Source organism: Pipra filicauda, unplaced genomic scaffold (assembly GCF_003945595.2).
Source record: "Pipra filicauda isolate LSUMZ 115617 unplaced genomic scaffold, ASM394559v2 scaffold279_size1008630_pilon, whole genome shotgun sequence".
Classification (NCBI taxonomy): Eukaryota; Metazoa; Chordata; class Aves; order Passeriformes; family Pipridae; genus Pipra; species Pipra filicauda.
The window spans coordinates 592168-615748 of record NW_024104397.1 but is presented as its reverse complement, the minus strand read 5'-3'; the positions used below and the strand labels follow the sequence as shown (position 1 = coordinate 615748).

At 41.7% G+C, this 23581-nt stretch overlaps 1 protein-coding gene across 2 annotated transcripts; it reads right to left on the bottom strand.

Moving 5' to 3' along the window:
* Positions 1–9637: 9637 nt before the first annotated feature.
* Positions 9638–21388, bottom strand: KCNV1 (potassium voltage-gated channel modifier subfamily V member 1). 2 transcript variants are annotated; one of them, XM_039382659.1, is made up of 5 exons: positions 21206–21388; positions 20832–20914; positions 20100–20612; positions 17958–18484; positions 9638–11594 (listed from the first exon to the last, which is right to left on the bottom strand). In XM_039382659.1, exons 3-5 carry the CDS (start codon positions 20579–20581, stop codon positions 11083–11085), a joined length of 1521 nt encoding a protein of 506 aa, XP_039238593.1. In that variant the 5' UTR covers positions 20582–20612; positions 20832–20914; positions 21206–21388; the 3' UTR covers positions 9638–11082. The 2 variants fall into 2 exon arrangements, with proteins under 2 accessions (XP_039238593.1, XP_027599083.1); XM_027743282.2 differs by having other exon boundaries at positions 21221–21388.
* Positions 21389–23581: the final 2193 nt, after the last annotated feature.

The following is a 23581-nucleotide window of genomic DNA, read 5'->3' as shown; positions in this document are numbered from 1 at the left end:
GTATTTACAAGAAGTTGTGGAACAGTTTTGCATAAATAAATTTCAGACTGAAGGATGTTTGTGAAATGCTCACTTCAATGATTCAGTAATTGTGATTCATGTTTTGTAGCTGATCACTCAAAGCACCTGGTATTATTCCCCTTCTCTGAGAGGAAGACATGAAATGGAGAATTTATAAATCACTTTCTGAATTGATGGAAGAAAGAGAACCAAAATTCATGAAAACATCAAGTTTTGTAAACTTTTTAAGATTATCTGATGTGTGATATAGTCATAGAAAAACAACAAGGCTAAAGAAACAAGATAATAAATATTTAACCATTTGTCCCCCCAATATTCAGAGGTGATATGTTTATGCATTTAATTCGTGGATTTACTTGCACTAAGAGAGGACTCAGAGAGCTGAAGAAGAATTTTTAATTCAGTGAGAAAAAGGAGAAAAAAAATTTCATTATCATTTACAATACAGTAAATCTTCCCAGAAAGAACTATAGCTCTCCATCTGCAGCCCGAATAGATTGATTCAAAGCAGTTCTATCTGGATCCAGAGTCAAGAGCTTTTCTGAAATCTATGTGTTGAATGGTTAGACAATAAACTTCTTGGTGCCAAAAACGTCTCCAGAGAAATGATTCATCTCTCCATAACTTTGAGTTCAAAATCTAAGTGTCTAAAGTGTCTAAACTGGGGCTAGTCACTCTAAAGGTCCCTTCAGCTAATAGAGAGTAACAAACAATTATGTTTTAGACATCCTATTTTAGCTAAATCACTGCAAAGAGTCATTAAGATGATCTGTGTCAGTGCAAGGTTTTTTACACTGTACTAATCTAGGGTCAAGTTAGATGTCTCTCACTCCTGGCTCTAATACTGCTCACCCATTCTGGGAGTTCTGTTGTGAGTTTTAAGGCAGCAGATTAGAACCTCACCTTTTTCAGGCTTTTTCATCAGTACTGTGTAGCTGCCTCAGGCATATCAACACACTGCAGGAGTCAATCCAAAATAACCCTTTGTAAGCACAGATTGTGGGTATTATCCTGGATTTAGTTGTCTTGCTCTACAAAGATCATATCTTTAGATTTATATAGTTTTCAGGTTGCAGGTGAGTTAAATATTTCTGTAGAGCATTATTTAATATGGGGTTTGCAGAATTCCCTAGATGCCATTCATGAGGAACTCAAAAGACTCATCCCACTCTGTAGGTACCAGAATTAAATGATAGTTTTGTCTTATTTCAGAAGGAACAGGACCCATGTGTGTTAATAAATATGTTGTCACTGTGCTGGCAGGTGTGTATTAGAAGCACATGAATAACATGTCAAATCCTAACCAGACGACCTGGTGAAGCTTTGCAGCTTAACCTCCTTCTGAGATCTTATGTAAGACAAAGACTAATATACTTACAATCCAGAGCAAAGCCCTCCAAATGGCATTTCAATCAGGAAGCCTGCAATGGCAGGAAAGAAATACAGACTGACAAAGCTTTTGTTTCTAATCGTGAAACCAAGTACTGGTGTGCTGTCCATGACCACCAGTATTGTGTACAGTCTTGGTTGCTGTGGTGATAAAACCATATGAATACTGCAATTGGGACTGAATCCTTCCAGCAGAAGTGGTTTTCAAGCAGCCTTTAATTGCTTGTTTACAAAATACTCTATGCTTTTCTGAGCACACAGCCCAACAGAATAGGAATAGACTTATAGAAAGTCTCCAGCATTGCCTTTCCGTGTATAGGAGAAAAATTGATTCCAAATTACAGAAGAGGGAAGGGAAGGGAGTCAGCTCAATCAGATGGTCACTGGCATGTCTGCTTCTTACTCACAGCTGCACAGACGGAAGCTGGAGAGTTGTCTCTGCTACAGGCCCCAGAGATGCTGTATGAGAGGGCCTTCTACAAGCTGCAAACCTGGAGCCCTCTTCTTAAGCCATGATTTGTTGTGACTCCAAAAATATCAAGAAGTGTCAACACACTTGTTGAATCAGAAACTGAGATCCAGCAGCATCCTATCACTGTCTCACTGTCTCAGCTCTGGGTGTCAGCTCTCAAACCTCTCTGCAGCTTCTAGAAGGGATATAAACCTTCCTGCTAGGCATCCTGCTAGCCAGTGTAACCCATGGATTGAGGCCACTTGCAGCAGTTAAGTGCTGCTCCTCCAAAGACATTCTGAGCACCAGTGCTGGCCATGCCTCCTCCTTGGAAGGACAGGAATATGCCTGTCATTTTTTATATAGCTCAAATAAGTATGGGGGATGCTTTTCATGTGCTACAATTACTACCCTTAAGTTGGTTTCTGGAGCTGAGGAATGGAACTGATAGCGAAATCTAATTGCCACTCCTTTGTGGTTTCCCTGTCTTTTCTGTCTGGATTGCACTGTGCTAAACTCATGTCAGAAACAACCAGCTGATTCACTGACATGACTATTTGTTTTCTTTTTCTCTCATCCCCTTATCATAATGCTGCGACTGTGTGGCAGATACCAACACTTCTCAGATATTTGAAGCAAACTTACCACTTAGCTTTTGCCCTGGTATGAAATTTGTCCCAATGTGCAAAACCAAACTTAAAATATTCTTTCTAAAATGTTTTTCAGGAGCCTTTCCCTGGAAAAGAGCCTGTTTTACGTGTGCTGGAGTGGGAATGGAGGAGGTGAACCTGGCATGTGCATTCAGATGTTTTGCATTTTAAACAAATGTTTTAGATCTTCTTATTCCAGAAAGGAAATAAAAGATTTTTTTAAAGTGTAAAGGATTCATAACTATTCAGCTTCTGGAAGGTAAGCATACACCCAGCTACAGTGCTATTTCCCTCACTCAAAACCAGATCTTGTCCAGTCTATCAAAATTTTTAAGTGTTTGAGTTTACACACCTAAACTGGTAAACCAGACTCTGACACGAGTAAATTTCTAATCCTTGCCCAGAGTACACAATGAAGTGAAATTCAAAACAGTTAGTAGCTTGCTTGGGAGTTGCCATATGCTGCATAGTTGGAAACATTTAGTTCCTGAACCTGGATTTCCTATTTGGGACTTACCTCTTCTATAGTTTCTGACTTTTGTCTTTCTTAGCCCAGGCTTAAACTACCCTTGAGTCTTCATAAGATTTTATTTTCTCCTTTAATTATTTTTTATAATTATTATTAAAAAAAATTATATATTTAATTATAGCCAACTATAATGTATTTTCATCTTGCTTGCCTTACTGAGATTCCTAAATGACTTTGCTAAAATCTTCCCTTTAATCAACAGATTATTTTTTACCTTGCTAATTGGACACCTCTTCAGGGGAAGGTTAGGTGAAGGAATGAAACCATCTGGAAAATAGAAAAAATACATTGCAATTCTAGAATTGAATGTGCAAATAATGTTTTATCACTTAACACATTAGAATTCAAGAATATTTGCTCCCTGGGCTAGTTCAGTGGCATTGAATACATCGTCCCAGGTGCAGGTAACCTAATGGGGACTGTTCCACAGTTTTGGGGGGCTGGCTGGGAAAAATGAAGAATAGGCAAGCTAGAGAGGGAGCTGAGGATGTGCAGAGCAGCTCCTTCTCTGCGTACATGACTTGTGGGGCTGCATTTGACTGGGCTTACTTAATGACCACTTGGTTTTATCTCATGGACTGGACTTGGGTTGCAGGATGTCATGTACAAAAGCTGTGGCTTACTGCATTCCATATAGCATCTTCTGCTTCTGAAACAGGCACTTGTGACTTTCTCTCCTATTATTGCACCTGTATCCTGTTCTCCTGCTTAATAACTCATATTACTAGTGCCTGCATCACAGACTACATTATTCTGGCATGAATCCTCTGAAGGAACATGTCTCCCTGGCAAATGTAGCTCTGATCTGAGATGTGAAAACACAGGCAAGAAAAGCACGCTTGATCTTCAGAAACTGAAAGGATAATGTGAACGGAAGCCTACCATGAATAAGCAAAACTGTCTCTACCCACCAGCTGGAGACAGGCCTGAAGTTTGTGATGATGTATGTGATAGGGAATGTAAGCAATGGTTACTGAAGTGTCATTGCAAAGTGACGTTCTTGATACAGAAAGTTACTGAATAAATTACACCCATCAATTTTGCATTGAATATTTTGCTTACTCTAGTGTTGAACTCTTAAGTACATTAAATAATTGATAATAAAATGCACTAGCTCTGAACTAGACTGAAATCTTGCTGATAGGTGAACACAAGAGCTTCCCCTTTGCCTTTGCCTTTTTTTTTCTTTTTCTTTTCTTTTTTGGCTTGTGTATTGTCACGTCTGCTGGACAGCTGATGAGAGCATCTGCAGCATAATGCAGTGTTGTAGTGCTGGCCAGTGGCATTTTGTTAGCTCAGCCTGCCAGTAATTCCATAGTGATGCTTGGCACAAGGAAACTGGATTCATCTCCATATGGAAGGAGGGAGTCTGCATAACACAGGCCATAATCTGGATGTTGGTTTTGGTCTCCAGTCTTCATACAACAAAGCCTCTTATAAGAGGGTGTTGGCTGGGAAGTTGGCCAAATTCATGCTGGTGTAATTCCATTACATCAGTAGACTTGCCATGGGGCACATGTCCCATTATTCATACAATAAATCCCTATAAAGGGTTTTTGGACAAGCTCTGCTCCTTTACACTCTCAGTTTGAATACAGGGTTTGGGTTTGTGCTACACATTTGGATGGAAGGGTCTTTAAGAAAGAGCTGTGTTTTGACTTAGTGTAACATTTGCACAATGGGATTGTGTCTCTTGGGTGTGTTTGTGGTACAAAATCTATGAACTGTCTAAACTCAGGGGAGAGGTATTTTCTCAGAATGTATTCCTTCTTTATTTGTTACTCAGGTCTAGTTTCCTAGTGATAGATAGCTGTGTTATATGACAGGTCAGTTTTGGCCAAGTGTAAGCATACAGCTTCCAATAATTTGGAAAACTGGTCCTGTTTGTTCCTAATCAATGCCATCTTTTGTCTGGGGAAGAAACACCACAGTCATTCCTTTTGACTTGGATTTTGTTTCTAATATAGGAAAACAGAACACAGGTTTGTGGACTAGGTTTGTCTACATTTTAACAGTGAAAGACTGTGATTGGCAATTCTTCCATCTGTTTTTTTTTGGCAATTCCACCCAGGAAGAGAAGATGGGAGGATTAAATGAAAACTGAGAGCAGAAATAACAAATAGCAACAACTGCAAATTGATTCAATCCAATCTTATTCCTTTAACTTTGTGTTTATTTCTTGATGCTGATCTACAGAAGAGCAATGCAAATATGAGGCATGTACTTACACATGATTCAGGGCAGAGGTGTGTCTTATATACAAGGGTGAATGGTAGAATGAGGTATGAATTACTAGTATGTGATCTAATTTGTGGTATGGACCTATGATGAATGTCAGTTAATGAGATGAAAAGAATTTCTTCCTCTGCACTGAACCATGTGTTCTCCATTTCTTATGAGAAGATATGAGGACTAACACACACAGGGTCAGTCACAAAAAGACACTGGTAAATCTCAGCTGAAGAATGTCAACTTCTTATTTTAAATTAAAATTAATTTAAATTTAAATTAATTTTCTCTTTCCTGTTCTACCTTCATTATTTTTCTTCTCATATATTCAGAATTAATAATGGCTTAATCTGTCTGTTCAGGGCCACAGTAGTAATAGCTTTTATCACTGCAGCATCTAACACACATCGCAAAAGATATGGAGTGAACCCATGGAGCGTGTAACTCTGGCAGTTCCTGACATCATGTTCTAAAGGCTGTAGTGATGTTGCTAGTCCAGGACAAAAGAGCTATGAGTTTATGAATGTTGCTTCACTGAAGTTCTTAAGCAAAGACATATTCACCTCGGAATATTTTTCCATAATTCAATATGTTCAGATTTCATAACACATTTCATACATCGGGCTGAGAGTTACAATTCAGAAATCTGTAACACAGAGCCAGCTGTAAAGAGTGAAATCATTAGTTATCTTTTAACTATTTTCAAGCCAATTGCTGGTTTTTTTGGCTGTCTTGAAAAAAATGTGTTTAGGACAAGTCAATTCACTGTGCTTGTTTTTATGAATTCTTATAAGACCCAACCTAACTTCAGGCTGTTCTGGGTTCTTTGATATGCTGTAAATTCATCTCACTGGAAGCTTCTTGGGGGTATAAGAAAGACTGGGAATGCTTTTATGACATAGATGGGATTCCTTCCTTATCCCCACCCCAGCTAAAGGGGTTCCCGATGTCTGCAAAGCAGAAACACCAGCCCTATACATCAGGGTCACAGTTTTGTCAGAAAATATTCTATTTCATATATAACAAACAACAACAAAGTTAGTTATAACTGAATTCTTCAGCTTAGTCTTTAATTAAAATCCATTTTATTAAGGGATGACTTCAGTTACTGACTGCTTATCAGGTCAAACTCACTATTTGCACCAAACTTAAATGTCTCATCAAACTGTTATGAGCAGTGAGCGTGTGGCAGCTCTGCTGTTGTCTGGAGATGTATGTGGTTTTTAGTATTTGTGTTTAAATAAAAGGAAAAGCCATTATAATTGCAGGACTCATTAAAACTCTCAACCCCTCCCCCCCCCCCCGATTGACAAGAGGTTGTAATTGAAAAATGCATTTCGGTCCTAGAGACATAATTAACTCCAGCCTTACTCTTTGGTGATCTTACAAGAGCCCAGAGTCCTGAAGGCCCCTGTCTGCAATCAGAGGTATGACTACAGCCTGCACTGCTCTACTCTTTCTGCAGTGAGGTTGTGTGGTGAGAGCACAGACAACTGTGTACTGGAGACATCAGCAACGGCTGCTCTAGTGTGGTTTAGATGGTGAGCATCTCAACAGAGTATGTTCTGGTAGAGCTGTGTTTGTGCATGGATACTTCAATGGAGTTTTGAGAGGACAGTACTGTAGCAAATGAGAAAAACATATCATTCATTATCAAAATAATTATAACACGATGAGAATACTTTGCTATGTTGGAAAACAAAAATAAATTATTTTATAAAAGACCTCTTAACTTTCTCCTTTCCATTTTGCTCCCTTTTGTGCTCAAACATATTTGCCATGTGGCAGTCCCACAAGCTCAGAGTTGACCAGGAAAACTGTCTGGAGGAAAAATTACTCAGCTTACACAGTTTATATCAAATCAAGATTGAAGTGTTTTATTAACTTACTAACAACACATAATTAAAGTGATTAGTGAAGTATGCATTCAGGATCAATATCAGTACAATACAATAGGTAAATCACATTTTTGCTAATATTTTACACATGTAAAATATTAACAAACATGAATTTTTAAATACTTTTCTAAAACAGCCACAGAGGCTACCAGCACACCCAACTCTCCTGGACATAGGGGTTCCCTGACATGCTGATTTTTGCAACCTGGTCCTCCAATATTTTGCTGGACTACCACCAGTAGCCTGTCCCTGTTTTCTTGTGTTGGGGAGCTCAGTACTGGACATATCACCCAGATCAGTGTCATCGGGCTGAGCAGAGGGGCAAGACCACCTCCCTTGACCTCCTGGCAGTGCTCTGCCTGATGAGACCCAGAGGCTGCTGGCTTTCTTCAAAGTAAAAATGACAAAGAAAAATTTTAGTGATGTTTGAAAAGTTCTAGTGGATTTGAACCACACTGGCCCAAATGAAAATCTGTCCTTAAGCATCTATAAACAAGTATGCAAGATTTTTCAGGCTGTTTGTCCACATTGTAGTCTATGCCACTACAAGAAGGCTGGAGAGGAACTTTTTACATGAGAATGTAGTGGCAGGACAAGAGGGAACGGCTTTAAATTGAAAGAGGGTTGGTTTAGATTAGATTTTAGGAAGAAATTCTTTACTATGAGGGTGGTGAGGTTGCCCAGTGTTGGAAGGTATGGGTTAAAATGGCAAGGAGGACTGTAATTTGATCAAGGGACCTTGCAGCTGGGAAACACTTGATAAGCCTGTGTGAACAGCAGGCCAGTGATCATCTAACATGGACCAAGTTTAACGGTGCCTGCATCTCTGCTTGTGTGCCTTTGCCCAGGTGTTGCTTCCAGGATCCCCTGGTTAGCAACATAACAGGAATAAATTTACTCTTTGCACTCTAGCTGCAAGTCTGTGGTTGTCCCAGCTGCCTGCTCGTGTCAACGCACACACCTGGAGAAGTTGTGGATGTCCTCTCCGTGGAAGTGTCAAGGCCAGGTTGGATGGGGCTTGGAGCAACCTACTTAAGTGGAAGATGTCTCTGCCTATGGCAAGGTGGTTGGAGCTACATGATCTTTAAGGTCCCTTCCAACTCAAACTGCTTTGTGATTCTACGATTCTGTGATTTTCACTACTACTGCTTCCTGTACTAGGGAAGCGAGGTTAATGCAGGCTTTCTTTGTATGTGCTGCAGCTACACCCTTGATGTCAGCTTGTGAAAATACTTGGTGTTTTGAGTTAAAATGCTGAATTTTTAGCCAATGTTACTGATCCTTTCTGCCAAGTCTGTGGAGGGATGGAAATGGTAGAACAGATGAGAGGACAAGAGGTAGCTTCTTATCTTTAGTGTGATATTCTAAAGATAGTTCAGTAACATTCTTTATTTGGTGCCTTAGTGGTGTCTGAGCTATTTCCCAAATCTGTGGTATCAAGTACATGGTGCAGCTTCATGTTTTAGAGTTGTGATGTCCTGTACTGTGTGTTTCTCAGTACGAATGCTCTGGTCCTTCTGTCTGTAAGAGCTGAAAGCAGAACTGGCCTTCCTCCGTAAAATGATTTGCTAGTCTCAGCCCATAATGTGATAGATAACCTTGCTGTATAAACAACATGATTGACAAACACTGCTTAGGAGACTGAATTTTAAATCAAGAGGTCTGAAAATAGAAGCCAAAGCAGCTACTGGATAAAGTCTGAGCCACGTTTCTTCATGGGCATTTCTAGGAAACTTTATCTCCAGAGCTGGTAAAAGGAGTGAATCAACTAATACACCCCAGAACATTTCTCTCATTCTTTTGAGTCTTTCATAAAAAGCACAGGATGCAATAAAGCAGCCTTTCCCTGAAGAGAATAAATCAGCTATCTAACTGCATTTCCTTTCTCAAACACAGATCAGATGCTGTACAAGAGAGCACAAAAGACATTACAAAACAGCCATCCCACAATGAAAGCTTCTTCCTAATTCTCTATAATTAGAATGACTTTTGAATGAGAAACAGCCTGTACAATTTGTGCAGCCTGAGAGACTTCCTGCTCCAAGGAGCTATGAAATAATAACCTAGAGTGGGCTGCATCAGACCTTCCCCTGCAGAATTAATTTTGTCTCCTGGACATCACTGGGAGTTTTACGATGGATTCAGAATATTTGGAGAGAGGGGAACAGTGTGATAACACAGTTGGCTCTCTGTTTAACAAAGACCATGATCTACAAATTTTCACACTTAGGCAATTTCTGGTGGAGCAAGACACCCTCTTTTGGTGTCCAGTGTTTTCCTTGGCTTCCTTCTGACCCTGATGACAGCTGTATGTGCTGCATTGGTCCTAAATCCAAATGCTGACTGATGCCAGCTGATAAATCAGAAAAAGTTTCATGCCAAAAGTCTGCATCAAGGTGCCCTTCAACATCTTTCTTGCTGTATTATATTTACACCACAATTTATAAGGAATGACAGAAAAACACACTTGTTTCAAAACAAGTATTATTCAATGTTTATTAAAAGCAGGCTATTTCACCCATTCATACATTCTTGAAGGCAGTTTAAGCCTTCTATGTACATAAATACATAAAGTTAAATAATCCACGGTTAATAGATATGTTTTTATTATTTATATTGCCCAAAGAAATGGGACATGGGAGAGGTCTGTGACTTTATTTATTTAACCTACTAGTTGAGTTATATGCATTCTATGGCAATGTCATAGTCTAGAACAGTGAAATTATATTAAAGAAAAGCTTTGTTTACTAAGAATGGTCTTGGGCCACAGTAGAGGTAAATGGTGGGAAACTGGACTGAAAATACCTTTGGTTGTATAACTTTTTTACTTTGCGTACTGCATTAGAGTAAGCGTTCAGTCCAACAAGTACTCATTTTTCCTTTGGAACAAAAGACTTTATTGAAGTATTTTTCTAATAACGGGTCGGTGAAGATGATTAACTTTTAAAAAATCAGACCCACTTGGAATACCTACTGATTTTAATGGGAGACAGAGAAATGAGTAGCTTTTTATCTTTTACAATTTCTGTTTCTTCTGCTATCCAATGGTAACTTTACTTGAGCACAAAAACTGTTTAGCTACACAAATAAGTCATGGAAATCAAAACACATAAAGAAGGTATAGTTCAAATTAAGTTTGTAAATTACTTGTGTATTGCAAAGGCTGTATTAGCTCCTGCAACTTCTGAAGCAAATACAGATGATGCTCTATAGTATGGCACTTATTTCATGACTATTTTGTACTTTGCTACAGATCTTGCATCTGCTTAATATTTTCACCTGTCTCCTGATACCCCTTATGTATCTGGTAGCCACTTGCTTCTCTTCAAATGAGAAAATTTCAAACCCATGCACTCCAATCCCCTAACTCCCTGCCACACTGCTCTGGTCTAATAACCTTTTTTTCATGCAAATGGAGTAGAAGATCGGTGTAAGAAAAGAGATCAAAATTAAGCTTCTTATAGAAATGTCATCCTAAATTTATTCAACATTTCACTTTCTTGGATTTCCCCTTTCAGTCTTCCTGAACGACTTTGACTTTTGTTCTCCCAGTGCAATTACAAAACCTAGATGTTTAAAATTCAAAACACTGTGGCAATTTTCATCAAGACTTTATTACTATACATTAGCAGGGATATAAGAATGGACAAATCATTGCATCATTGTTTTACTTTCAAGGATCTATTATTTCCCAATTCACCCACCACAATCCAGTTCTGAGAGCAGGTTTTAGAGCTCATTGAGAGATTTCATGTTATGAATTCTACCTTTTGTATATAATTGTTATTTCAGTACATCCAAGTAAGTAAAACTCCACCTGGAAAAGCAAATACACTATGTGGCGAATAATAAAAAAGGAGACACTTAATACTACATTTTTGAATTGGTCTATGTGCTATACAAGGTTAAATAACTTCAAAACCAAAAATCATCTGCACCACTGCTCCTTGTACTTGCTCTCTCTCTGCTTTTTAACCGCAACATGTCCATGACACTGCGTGCATACACGTCTCGCAAATTGACATTGATATTTGAATCGCTGGATGAGTTCTTCATGAGTTTCTTTAAAGCCTCGCGCTGCCGAAGAGCAGCTTCTTTTATCTTCAGTGTAAAATAACAGGCAGAAAAACGGTCATTTATTATAGCTATTGGCAAAGCCAAAACCAGTATTCCTGATAGAATACACATAAAGGCTACTACCTTACCAATGGTAGTGTCTGGTCTAATGTCACCATAACCAACTGTTGTCATGGAAGTTGTTGCCCACCACCAAGCACCAGGTACGCTTGTGAAAGTGGTGCCCGGCACACCTTGCTCAACAAAGTACTCCACAGTGGAAAATATAGAGATTCCTACAGAGAGGAAAAGCAGCAGAAGGCCAACCTCTTCATAGCACTGAGCGATAGTCATCCCAAGAGAGCGCAAACCTGAAAGACAAGAAAGGCTGTCAGTAGGTTGATTCATGTAGCTGTCATCACAGCTTTGCAAAACATCTCTTATCTAAAAGCTGACTGCTTTATGTTTTTCTTCAACTGCTAGTGAACATGTTTTGACAGTCACAAAAGCAATAAGGTTGGAAAAGACCTCCAAGATCATCTACTCCAATCTGTAACTGAACACCACCTTTCAGCTAGATCATAGCACTAAGTGCCACATCCAGTTGTTTCATGAACACTTGCAGGGATGGTGACTCTACCACCTCCCTGGGCAGCCTGTTCCAATGCTTAACCACCCCTTCTGTGAAGAAATTCTTCCTGATGTCCAACCTGAACCTCTCCTGGTACAGCCTGAGGCCATTTCCTCTTGCCCTGTCACTTGTTGCATGGGAGGGAAGGCTGACCCCCACCTCGCTACAACCTCCTTTCAGGTAGTTGTAGAGAACAATAAGGTCCCCCTTGAACCTCTTTTTCTCCAGGAGAAACAATGCCAGCTTCCTCAGCCGCTCCTCATATCACTTACTCTCTAGACCCTTTACCAGCTCTGTTATCCTTCTCTGGACTTGCTCCAGCACCTCAATGTCTTTCTTGTAGTGAGGGACCAAGAACTGGACACAGTACTTGAGGTGTAGCCTCACCAGTACTGAGTACACGATGATGACAGCTTTCCTAGACCTGCTGGCCACTCTATACAGGCCAGGATGCCATTGGCCTTCTCGGCCACCTGAGCACACTTCTGGCTCATGTTCAGCTTCCTGTTGATCAGCTGCCCCAGATCCTCTTCCACCAGGCAGCTTTCCAGCCACTCTTCCCCCAGCCTGCAGTACTGCATGGGATTGTTGTGACCCAAGTGCAGGACCCACCACTTTATCTTAATGAAACTCATACCACTGGCCTCAGCCCATTGATCCAGCCTGTCCATATCCCACTTCAGAGCCCTCCTACCTTGAAGCAGATCAACACTCCCTTCCAACTTAGTGACATCTTCTGCCAGCTCCCTCATAATCCTAGGATGAATCCCATCTGGACCCATAGACTTGGATTCTGCTCCCTCTCCCTGTCTACCAGCTCAGGGGCCTGGTTGCCATGAGGATAACCGGTCTCTCTGTTACAGACTGAGATAAAGAAGGGATTAAGTACCTCAGCCTTTTCATCATCCTTGATAATGATCCCCCTACATTCAATAAAGGATGGAAATTTTCCTTGGCCCTTCTTTTGTTGTTAATGCATTTATAAAAACACTTTTTATTACCTTTCACAGTGATGGCCAGATTGAGTTCTAGTTGCACTTTCGCTTCTCTAATTTTTTCTCTGCATGACCTAATGTAATCCTTGTGCTCTTCCTGAGTTCTGCCCCTCCTTCCAAAGGTCATAAACTCTCTTTTCTTCTGAGTTTCAGCAAAAGCTCCTTGTCCAGACAGGCTGGTCTTCTTTCCCACTGGCTTGTCTGTAGGCACATAGGGATGGCCTGCTCCTGCACCTCTAAGATTTCTTTCTTAAATATGTCCAGCTGTCCTTCACCTCTATGTTTTTACGGGCTGTTTCCCAAGGGGCTCTCTGAACCAGTGTCCTGAACAGGCCAAAGTCTGCCCTCCAGAAATCCAAGGCAGTGGTTTTGTTGAGCTCCTTCCTCACTTCACCAAGAATCAAAAAGTTTATTGTTTCATGGTCACTATACCCAAGACGGCCTCTGACCACCATATCTCCCACAAACCCTTCTTCTGGTCTAGTTGGGCACTGCCCATAGGCTAAAAAAGAGGTGCTGTTCTCAACACTACTGGGAAAAAGGGATTTAAAGAAATAGATCATAATCTTAGACTGAACTTCAGACATAATCTCTATTTCCTTAATACAGAGCATATAAATTCTCCTCATTACTTATCATTTGAACCATGTACACATGTAATTTAGACAAATTAACCTATCTTGATTTAGTAATTGGCTATAAGAGAAGATCTAGCATGGTTTGTAATGTTATCTAAATAACTATTTAAAAGCACACTAAAAGAACCTGCTTCACAGTTTGAGGCTGAATGTACCAAGTCTCTGTTTTCCAGCCATTGTCCTATTTTTCTCTTGGACCAAGCAGCCCTCAGCTACCAAATTTGTGGTACCAGGTGTGTGCTTAGAGCCCAGTCCAGCTCACTCAGTAACTTTTTTTTTTGTTAGGGACTGTTTCCAATCCTTTTATAGTTGTCGTAGACTCTCTTCGACCCCTTTTTCCCCCCAAAAAACTATCATCTTGTATCTGTGCACATCAAAAAAAAAATACAGTTTTCCAGCAACAGCCGCACTTTGCCAAACTGGAGATGGCAAAGCCTCCCAATGCAAGTTTGTAATCCCATTAATTCACTGATGTACTGCATCAGTCCTACTGCCTGTGAGCTGCACAGGGAGTTCACGTGCAGCTGACCACTTTCCATAACCCCCTACATTCCTTTCAAAGCTGCTGATCCAAGGCTACAGTGCCTGACAAAGCAAGCAGGAAAGTAAATCCCAAAATAGTGCAATGGATAAATGTTACACATGTAAACAATGAAGGAAGATAACAAGGTACCAATTCAGCTGAGACACACGGGAGACTGAAATTATCTTTTGAATCACAAGTGATTTTGGATTGGTTTTTAATACTGTTCTTTAAAAATGTGCTATGTTTTCTCTAATAAATTAAAAAACACATTCTTTATGAATTACCCTTCATGGGGTAAACTTATCACTAAGCTAGTGTTTGCAAAATAGCTTACTGGAGCTCTGCCTCTACTTGCAGACTTCACATGCACTAGTGTTATAAGCAATTTTATTTGCTTTTCCTTCCACAGGCTCAAACTACAAGATGTTAAATGTCTTGCTTTTGGCTCTTTCTTTTCCCCTGCAGGTATAGTGGGTTTTAAAGCTTTCGTTTATGTACAGCCAAAAATGGAAGTACACACTACAGTTTGTAGGAAATGTTTTGTTAGTTTTTTTCAATGCTATCTGCTAACAACTCCAGTTAAGAACTTGCCCATATCAAAGTTTTATATTTCTGTAACTATGATCTGTTAGTTAGAATGTTTATTGCAATGATATAGATTAAATCTGTAACACAAGGGGAATAAGATACATCAGTGAAATATTTTCTCTCTTATTATGAATACCTCCATATTTTGGAAACACTAATATCAGCAGTGCAAAAGCTCTGTGAGATAACTGCAAGGACCCAGATCAAATTCTCATCTTCCAAGGAAATTAGTATGATACAATTCCCTGTAAAACTTCCTACTGAACAAGGTAGTAAGTCCTTTCAGGTGAGCTAGGAAGAAGGTACTCCGATTTAAAATTATCCCTGTAGCACTTGTTTTCAAAGCATAAATTAATACTATAAAGCTAGAGTTTGTACCTTATGATGGATCTTGAAAATACTATAGCTAGAAAAAATGCATCTCTCACATAAACGAGATTAAAATAAGGAGGAACAGAACAGTGACTGTTGACTCTTCATATCACATTGATGACACCTTCAGTAAAATACTTTTCCTATGGTTAATTACTCTATTTGTTCAGGAGTCTGATTTTTTTATTCTTACTATTCTTAGTTCCATTATCCTCACCTGAAATTATGATATAGTTCTTCATGTCTTTAGATGAAGTCAGGAGACATTTTTAGACAAATCTATGAATCGGACAAGTTACTGGACTCCACATCTCATTCTAAGTGAGAATCAGTTGGTATATAATCACATGTATAAAGTATTCTACTACATTATTTTGTAACTTTTTAAAATGTCTATGAGCTCTAGCACATGGTCAAACTAGGGCTGTTCCAGCACAGTCACCTCAGCAAGTCTTACGGCTTCCCATGAGAACTCCTTGCCAGGAGATGTGACAGCTTGGTTACTCATGCTTGCAAGGTGCTAAGGTGCTGTAACAGAGTTGGCGTGAGGCTGGCAAGCAGCCCCAGGAGTAGGAAGGGGAAGCATTTCTGCCATTCAGGTCAAGTTCCATCTCTTTATTGCCCCAAAAGACTTGACACTACAAGATGATATTCAGGAGCTTCAATTTACACAGTGTTTAAATAATCCTAAATTTTTAGCACTAAAAGTGCTGAAGTTTCACTTTTTCATGTCTCCAGCGGCATGACAGCCGGAAATATGTTACTGTCTTTTCTCAAACATATGCCCATTGCCATCACAAGATGCTCACATCCTACTTCTCAAGAAGTCCCTCTGTAAGTGCTTCCCAGAGGAGGACCAGCAAAACTTCAGAGAAAACAAGGCCCCAGGAAGAAGACAGCAGCTGAGGAGCATCAGAGAACAAGATAAATGCAGGTTCATTCTCATCTATTCTTGAAGGGACTAAAATCCATAATTTTGATATCTTGGAAGAGTAGTCTCACCCTCTAGCTATATATTTAAGGAATAGAGGTACTACTGATTTCTCAGTGGTTCCTTGATGAAGTATACCACTTTGCATAATTACTCACATCAGTCTAGACCAGGTGTTCCTAGGTATCACATTCCTCCTGTGAGCTGGCTTCAGCTTCCGAAGGGGCAGAAATTACTTTTTTAATTTCTTTTTCTGTTCTTTTCTCACAGAAAGGGTTCAGTTACCCTTTTTTGAAAGTGAAGAAAAGAACTGATATGTTTTTTTTCCTCTGACAGCAGGGCCAGGCTGCAGTTGTGATCTCAGCTTTGTTATGGTTCTGCACAGCACTACAGAGATGTTCTCCTTGTGACTGTGAACACCTCCACTCGGTGAAAGAAGAATTGCTGCCTACAACTTCTGACCCTGCACTCCTCTTGCCATACAAAACAACTGAGCAGTGCATGAAGCTTTGTCAGGTCTGAGAAGCCAGGAGTTAGAGAGAAGCTTCATTGTGAGGCAGCTTTAAGCTGCCTGATCCGAGGCAAGAGAGCAGAAGAGTTGCAAGCACCACCCCTGAACACTGAGATTTATCTGCCTAGAGCTGTGCAAGGAGGATGGTCTCTATGTATCATACTTATGGGGTTCATCTTATATTAGGACTTGTGGTTAAGGATGTATTTAGAAGCACATGAACAAAGCTCTCTTCTGCAACATACCTCTACGGGTCAGAAACTGGACTTCATATCTGCAAGTGTTTCTATTTTGATTTATTAGCACATTTATTATTTATTTCATCTTAGTAGCAGCATTTCCTCTGACAGAAGATCAAAACAGTGAGTTTCTACATTTAAATTATACAGATCTGATTTAGCATTCTGGACCTAAATGGGCAGCAACTGAACTACCAAAGAAGCAAGCACAGTGATGGTAACACTGCTCTGAGTAGTTTAAACAGATATATATGTTGCGTTTTGTACTTTGAAACTGGTATTTTGGTCCCTGTAAAAAGAACGAATATTTTGGTTCCAGCACACCTCCAGATTAGGATACTAGATTTTTATATGATTAATTCACTTCTAGCTAATATGGAATTATTAAAGGCACTTAACACTGTGACACAGACTGTGGCAATACTGAATAATGACTTTAAGAATAAATAGGACCAAGTGTTTTGGCCATCCATGAAAGTTAATGTACTTGAAGTTTACAGTTATACAAGCAGCTCAAACATCTGGTTTCAAACTGATAGAAAGAGTCATAGAACTGAATTTCACACATTCATTCTGTAACAGTAAAATGCAATAAACCAGAAACTTTATAACTAGAATCAACATACTTTTGGGTGACTATTTTGTTAGTCAGCACAAAAGTGCCTTGATGAGATTAAATATTTTTTTTTATTTTCAAAATACAGTTCGAGAGGAATGCATTCACATTAGTGCTACCTTCAAAGTGGGTATAAGCCTTTCTTTCAAAAACCTTCTACCAAACCCTGCAAAACTTATAATGAAGCAAAACTAACACACTGCCAGATCAAACCATTATAAGCTTCCTCTCAACTGCTTTCTAAGGGATAATTATGCATCAGTATAGGAATAATCTAGGGTTGAGAACAAGTTTAAGATACCTCCCAAACCCCTATGATTACGCTTAGTAGCATCAAAGCTACTCATTGAGAACAAAAATAGAGACACATTCTGCTGTTGTGAGCACACTGTAACTCCTGCTGAATTGGGGCCAATTCACAGAGATGGCTTTCAAAACAAATGGACAGGCATCAACCAATTCCTGCTTCATGGTTGGAATCCTGGAAGGGTACACTGGGTGCATTTTAAGAATGATCATCACCACCTTCAGAACAGGCTAATATTGCAGGACAGAGACCATGATTTATTATTGGCATCTAATTTTTCAAAGCTTTGGCAGAAATCCACACAAAACGGAGGATTGTGCCCAGGGACTACTGTTGCAGGCAGCAAAACTAAGAAGTACCACTGCTATGGCCAAAAGTACCTGTCGAATGCCTTCCCAGCTTCAACATCCGCAGGGCTCTGAGCAGTCTCAGCACTTGGACAATACGTCCCACGTTCTCCAGTTCTTGGGAGCTCTCACCACCACACAGGCTCTCCACCAGCAGGGTGATGTAGAATGGCAGAATAGCAAGGAGGTCTATAATGTTTGCCACACTCCTCAGGAAGCGACACCGATCTCGTGCACACAGGAACCTCAGAACAAACTCCACTGTGAACCAGGCAATGCACAGGTACTCGAGGGCATCCAGTAGTGGTGGTGCCAGCCAGCTTAGCTCTACTGAAATCAAAGCCATGTTGGCAATGGACACAACAACAAAAACCATGGACAAAGTGCCAAAAGTCCTGGCTGCTGCAGAGGAGCCAGGCTTTTCCAAAACTTCCCAAAGTTTCTGTCTGACATTGGGACAGAGGGTACCAGAAAAGTCCTCTTCTTCATCTTGGGCATCCAGTTCTTCTGCATCTTTCTTGATGTCTAAGGCTTCACTCAGCTCCTTTCTCCTGAAGTACCTGTCCAGGAACCACCCCCCAAAAGATTTTTAATACTAATATGCATATGCTTTTCATCCTTTACCATGCAAGTCATCACACATTAATACACATTAAAGTATACCATACTCAGAAAACCCTAATATCAAGCATATGGTTGAAGATTTTGTTAACTGAGACCCTGCAGCATGTTTCCACTGACCTGATATATTTCTATTCCCCCATTTCACATCAGCGACACTTTCTATGTGCAGAGTAATTTTATTCTCATATCGTTTTATTTATATGGATCATGTTGACTACAGCAGAATCTGCTGCATGACTAACATGCACTCTTGTAAGCAATTCTGGTATCCCCAGATCCTCAGTTTGATTAATGATATTGCATTTTTATTACATTGGTGCTTATTTGCAATACTAAAACTGATGGCATATTAAAAGCCAGAAAATGAAGTTTTGATCAATACATACTAAGATGGCAAGGTATCTTTCTTTTTTTTAAATATATGGGTCCTCACACAAAGTGCACACGGATTTGTGCTGAGCAAAATTTACAGTCTGCAAATACATAATTTTTCAGAGCAAGAGTATATTTACAGAATAATTGCATGAAACAAAAACATACTGAAAGTACACCAGAGAAGTACGAGCTTTCAGTTACACCTCTCAGGGAAGGAAGAAAGGGATGAAAACTGGGCTCCAACTCTCTCAGCTACAGAACTAAACCCACTAGCATAAGATAACTGGTATCCTTTTGAGGTGAGATTGCTTGTTTCTTTTCAGTAATTTTGACATAACTACTTTAGATAAATAGCACTTACACTCTTTAGAAAATTCATTTCTTCAACACAAAAAAACCAAACCAGTACCATTAAAAATGGTGGAAAAAAATTAAAATGAACTACAAATAGAATTAACAGAAACATCCTGGGGGTGGTTCAGTCAAAACCCACCTCGTTCCTAAACTGCCTGTTACAATTTGTCTCCAGTGAGCCATGTTCCCGCTATTGCTACCCCCTCCCTGTAAGCTGCTACATCCATGTGCGATGCTTCCTTTCATGGCTCCTGCTGGAGCCATGCCACCCACACTCAGCCTGGCAGGTGACCAGCCCCCCCTTCTGCCTCTCCTGCTTGGATTTGGAAATCCTTCAAAATGAAAGTGTGGGGTGGGGAGGATTCAAATCCTCCCAGCATCGTGCCTGACTCCACATCCAATCACTCTGATAACCTCAAAGTGAATGACTGAAGGAGTATCTCTCCTTTCACAACCTTTTTCATCTCCAGCATTGTCCTCTTTAAACATCTGAGCTTCCATGGCCAGTCTGAAGCCAGTACAGGACAACCCAGACCCTGTTTCTTTTAGGGTCTCACTATCTTGACCTTCCCTGCCAACCTGTTGCTCAGCAAAGGTTATCTGTGACCTCCCCCAATACATCTCCTCCCATTTTTGACACCCATTCACCTCTAGAGCAGCACTCGGGGCTGAACTCATCCAGCTTTGAGCACACTTTTCTGAATGCACTGCTACCTCACCTATCCTCGCTGCTGGGTCTCTCATCTGCGTGTCCCTGAATGCAAGTCAGTGCTGAGCTTACGCAGCCCACTATCCCACAAACCTCATCTTCCCACAACTCACCGGTCTCTGCAGCAGGAATCAATGCTGAGCTCATCCAAACCCCAGTATTGGATCTCTTGCAGGAAGGAGAGTGCACAAAGCTGCTCCATCACATGCAGCCTCCCTGTCTGGTAGTAATTCAGGATGTAGTGAAATGCCTGTGAGCTCCGATCAAAGAAATATTCATTCTCCACAAGGTTGGCATCATCACAAAGCTCAAGGAGGCCAGAGGCCACATCCCGGGCAGCAGAGACCACTACAGCCAGTTTGCCAAGGCGGGTGTCAGGGTAGCAAGACAAAGTTTGCTGGGACATCACAAAGCGGCTGCCTCCTACATTGATAGTAAAGCAGTCCAAGGGGGGAATGACCTTCTGGAGCAGGGGCCCCTGCTCTTCCTCACTGGAGAAAACACTGGAGTTCAGCGAACCCAGGGACATGCTACTCCCTGGTTCATCCAGGGATGCTTGGGAAGAAAGAGACATGCAGCAGGGAGGCGACTTCATCCTGTAGCTGCCAGCAGCAGCCCACACTCTCCTGGATCAAAAACACAACAAAGCTGCAGAGAAGACTGCCCCGCCTGGGGGGCGGCCAGACCAGGCTGGGAATGTGTCCCTTGGTTCTGGCTACCGTCCCAGGGACACCTCACCGCCCCCGCTGCCTCCGAGCGGTGCCTCCACCTACGCGGAGGTCAGGCGGGGTGTTGCACGCCCAGCGCCGCCCGCACCCCCGAGGATGCTGAAGGAGCCACGGTACCTGAGGCGGCGTCACCTCGTGCTGTCCGCGCCGGCACCATCCGCCCGCGACGGCCCCTCCGCTTCAGCGCTCATCTCCAGCCGCTGGGTCGGGGTGCGGGAAACCAACCGGGACGACACAACACGGAACACTGGCTTCAGCGGGGACTCCGGGCAGCGCCCCGACAGCAGCCCGGGGGACTGCGCCGCTTCCCTGCCCGGCCCGTCCCCTCCCGCCCCGCGCCCGCACTTCGCCCGGGGCCGCTGCCGCCGGAGATAAGCCCCGCGCCCCTCGGCCCCCGTTTCCGAGGCAGCCGCTGCGGACCGGGCGAAGAGGTACGGCTGCTCCCCACGGCCGGCCCGGCCCTCCCCCGCCCCTGCCCCCGCCCTCCTCACCTGCCCCCGCCTCACCTGTCCGCCGCCCGGCTGCGCCGCCCCCTCGGCGGCAGCCTCCGCTCGCTCCCCCGGCTCCAAACCTCTGGGCAGCGCCAGCGCCCCTCCATGGCGGGTCATGTGCTGCGAGGGGCAGGCGGGAGCGGGGGCTGCACGGGCTGGGCCGGGCGGAGCCGTCACGGGGCTGAGCCGCCCCCCGCCCCGCCCCACCCGGCACGGCACCGGCACGGCACCGGCACGGCACCGGCACGGCCCTGGACTGCGGGACCCCCTGCAGGCGGGTCGGGATCCGCTGTGTGCCAGCGCTCCGCGCTCCCTCCGCCCACCGGGTGCTCCCTCCGGGACAAACCGGCCCCTGCGAACTTCTCCGAGAGAGTTCCCAGGGCTGTTTGGAAGTCGCCCTCCTGTGCTGTGTGGAACCCCAAACGTGTTTCTAAGTAGGTAGCGCATCCTCACTTAGGCTGCCTGCTCCCACGGCTGAAGTCTGAAGTCACTCGCATAAAGGCCAGTCGGTGTGTGTGAGCGAGCCTGTTTTAACTGACCTGCAGTCAACCTGTTTTCAAAAATACTCTGGAGTATCTTTGTCACTGTCCTATGCTGACTTTTTAAGTCCTCAGTTCACCCTTTTTACTATATTTTCTTTTCTCCTATAAAACAGTTATTTCTGACAAATTGAAAATATTTGCGTTTGCAAATTTGTATTTTCTGCTGCCTCTGACTCCTCACCAGGGCGGGCAGCTGCTGGCATTGCAATGGAGCCTCTCAGGAGGGGATATTCTGGAGCATGCAAAATGTGGCATTTTGTGTTGTGCCACCAGCATCATGTGCTATGCCATCAGCTTTTGATTCCACTTGTTGCATACAGCTGTGTCCAGTTATGCACATTTCTAACATTTGCTGCAGAGTAGTCTCATAGCAGTTCATCTTTTGGATGCTGGTAATCCATATTTTAAATGAAGCTGAGCTGAACATTTGCTGTATTGCAGCATTGCAACACCTGCAGCAACTTCTCTATTCAGCACTTGTTAGCACAGAAATCTGCTCCAAGTGACTGTTGCAAAGGCATACACTGATCAGAGAGAATCTGGTAGAGAAGAGCAAGGGTGGGGTTTGTAAGTCATGGCCCAAGAGGAAAAGACAGAGTGGAAGGGAATGAGCATTGTAATAGTCTTCAGACACATAAAAAGCTGCTCACAAATATGAAGGCTAATATACTCCTCCTTGGACACACTGGACAGGTGTAGAAATTCTGTATTTCAAATGTGTCATAAAGAAAAATAATTACTTATTTGCATAGACATTTTACTTTTTATTGTTAAAACCAATCAAATTTAAAAATAATTTAAATGAATAATACAAAACTTCATTCATTTTCCTTTGACACTGTCAACAGCTGCTGTTATGCAGCCGGCTCTCAGGAATCACCCATTTTTAGTCCAGGATTGCCATTCAGGAGTGCAGTCCCTCTGATGGATAGCAATTAAACCAGCACTTAATTAAAAGTAATAATCAAAAAATTACTTAAAACTGTGAGATCAATTTGTTAAGACTATCAATGGGAAGTACCTCAGAACAGCAAGATGCCTTACTGACTGTAATAGACTAATATTGTTCAATCATTAAACTACTAACTCAACTTCTTTTCGGTAGACATTCTTTCCATCAACCAGAAAGACTTTTTCAGGAATATTTTCCCCATTAGAAGAGAGATCTGAAAACACTCCCCTCCCATCACAGTGATTCAAGGGGTGGATGCTTTCAATTACTTCAGATCTACTGGTGTTTCTAAAAGCCTGGCTATAAGTTTTGATTTTGTCTAGTCAAAGTGAGTATCAAATGCCCAGCCTCATAAAACTGTAGACCATTTTCTCATAAAATACTCTGATGTATTATTTTCAGCACATGTACGGGACTTTGAGAGACAAAGTTCATCCTTCTGTTTATTTATGTCCTTTATGGAATAATGACTGCATACAGGTATGTCACTTCAAAATAAATTTTTTGTCTGATTATCAGCTGTTCAGACCAGAATGTTTTCTTCAAAGCACTAGAGGAAAGCCACGTGTTAAGGATATTCTTTCCCTTAGTTTCATGCATTCTTCTATTCACTCCTCACTGTAGGAAAGCGACATCACCAGCAAAATATCATAGTGTTCATAACTTCCATAATGTGAACTCACATCACCACAATTAGATGGGAGATCCACGTATGATATAGCATCTTAATTCTGAGTGCTGGTTCTCTTCTAGTCATAAACTTAGATTTTCATTAAAAAAGGAACTTTCAGAACACTGTTGTGAAAATTATTTTGAAATGTACCACTAAAATAAATCTGGGACATTTCAAAGAAATTAGAAAAATGTTTTATGAGTAGAAAG

What these genes read in the sequence shown, in the direction of transcription:
- KCNV1 (XM_039382659.1), bottom strand. Translation starts at nt 20,581, where the DNA reads ATGAAGTCGCCTCCCTGCTGCATGTCTCTTTCTTCCCAAGCATCCCTG. An exon ending in GATTCCTGCTGCAGAGACCG is followed by an intron (nt 18,485 to 20,099) that starts GTGAGTTGTGGG and finishes GTTCCTGGACAG; the next exon opens with GTACTTCAGGAGAAAGGAGC. An exon ending in GCTGGGAAGGCATTCGACAG is followed by an intron (nt 11,595 to 17,957) that starts GTACTTTTGGCC and finishes CTTGTCTTTCAG; the next exon opens with GTTTGCGCTCTCTTGGGATG.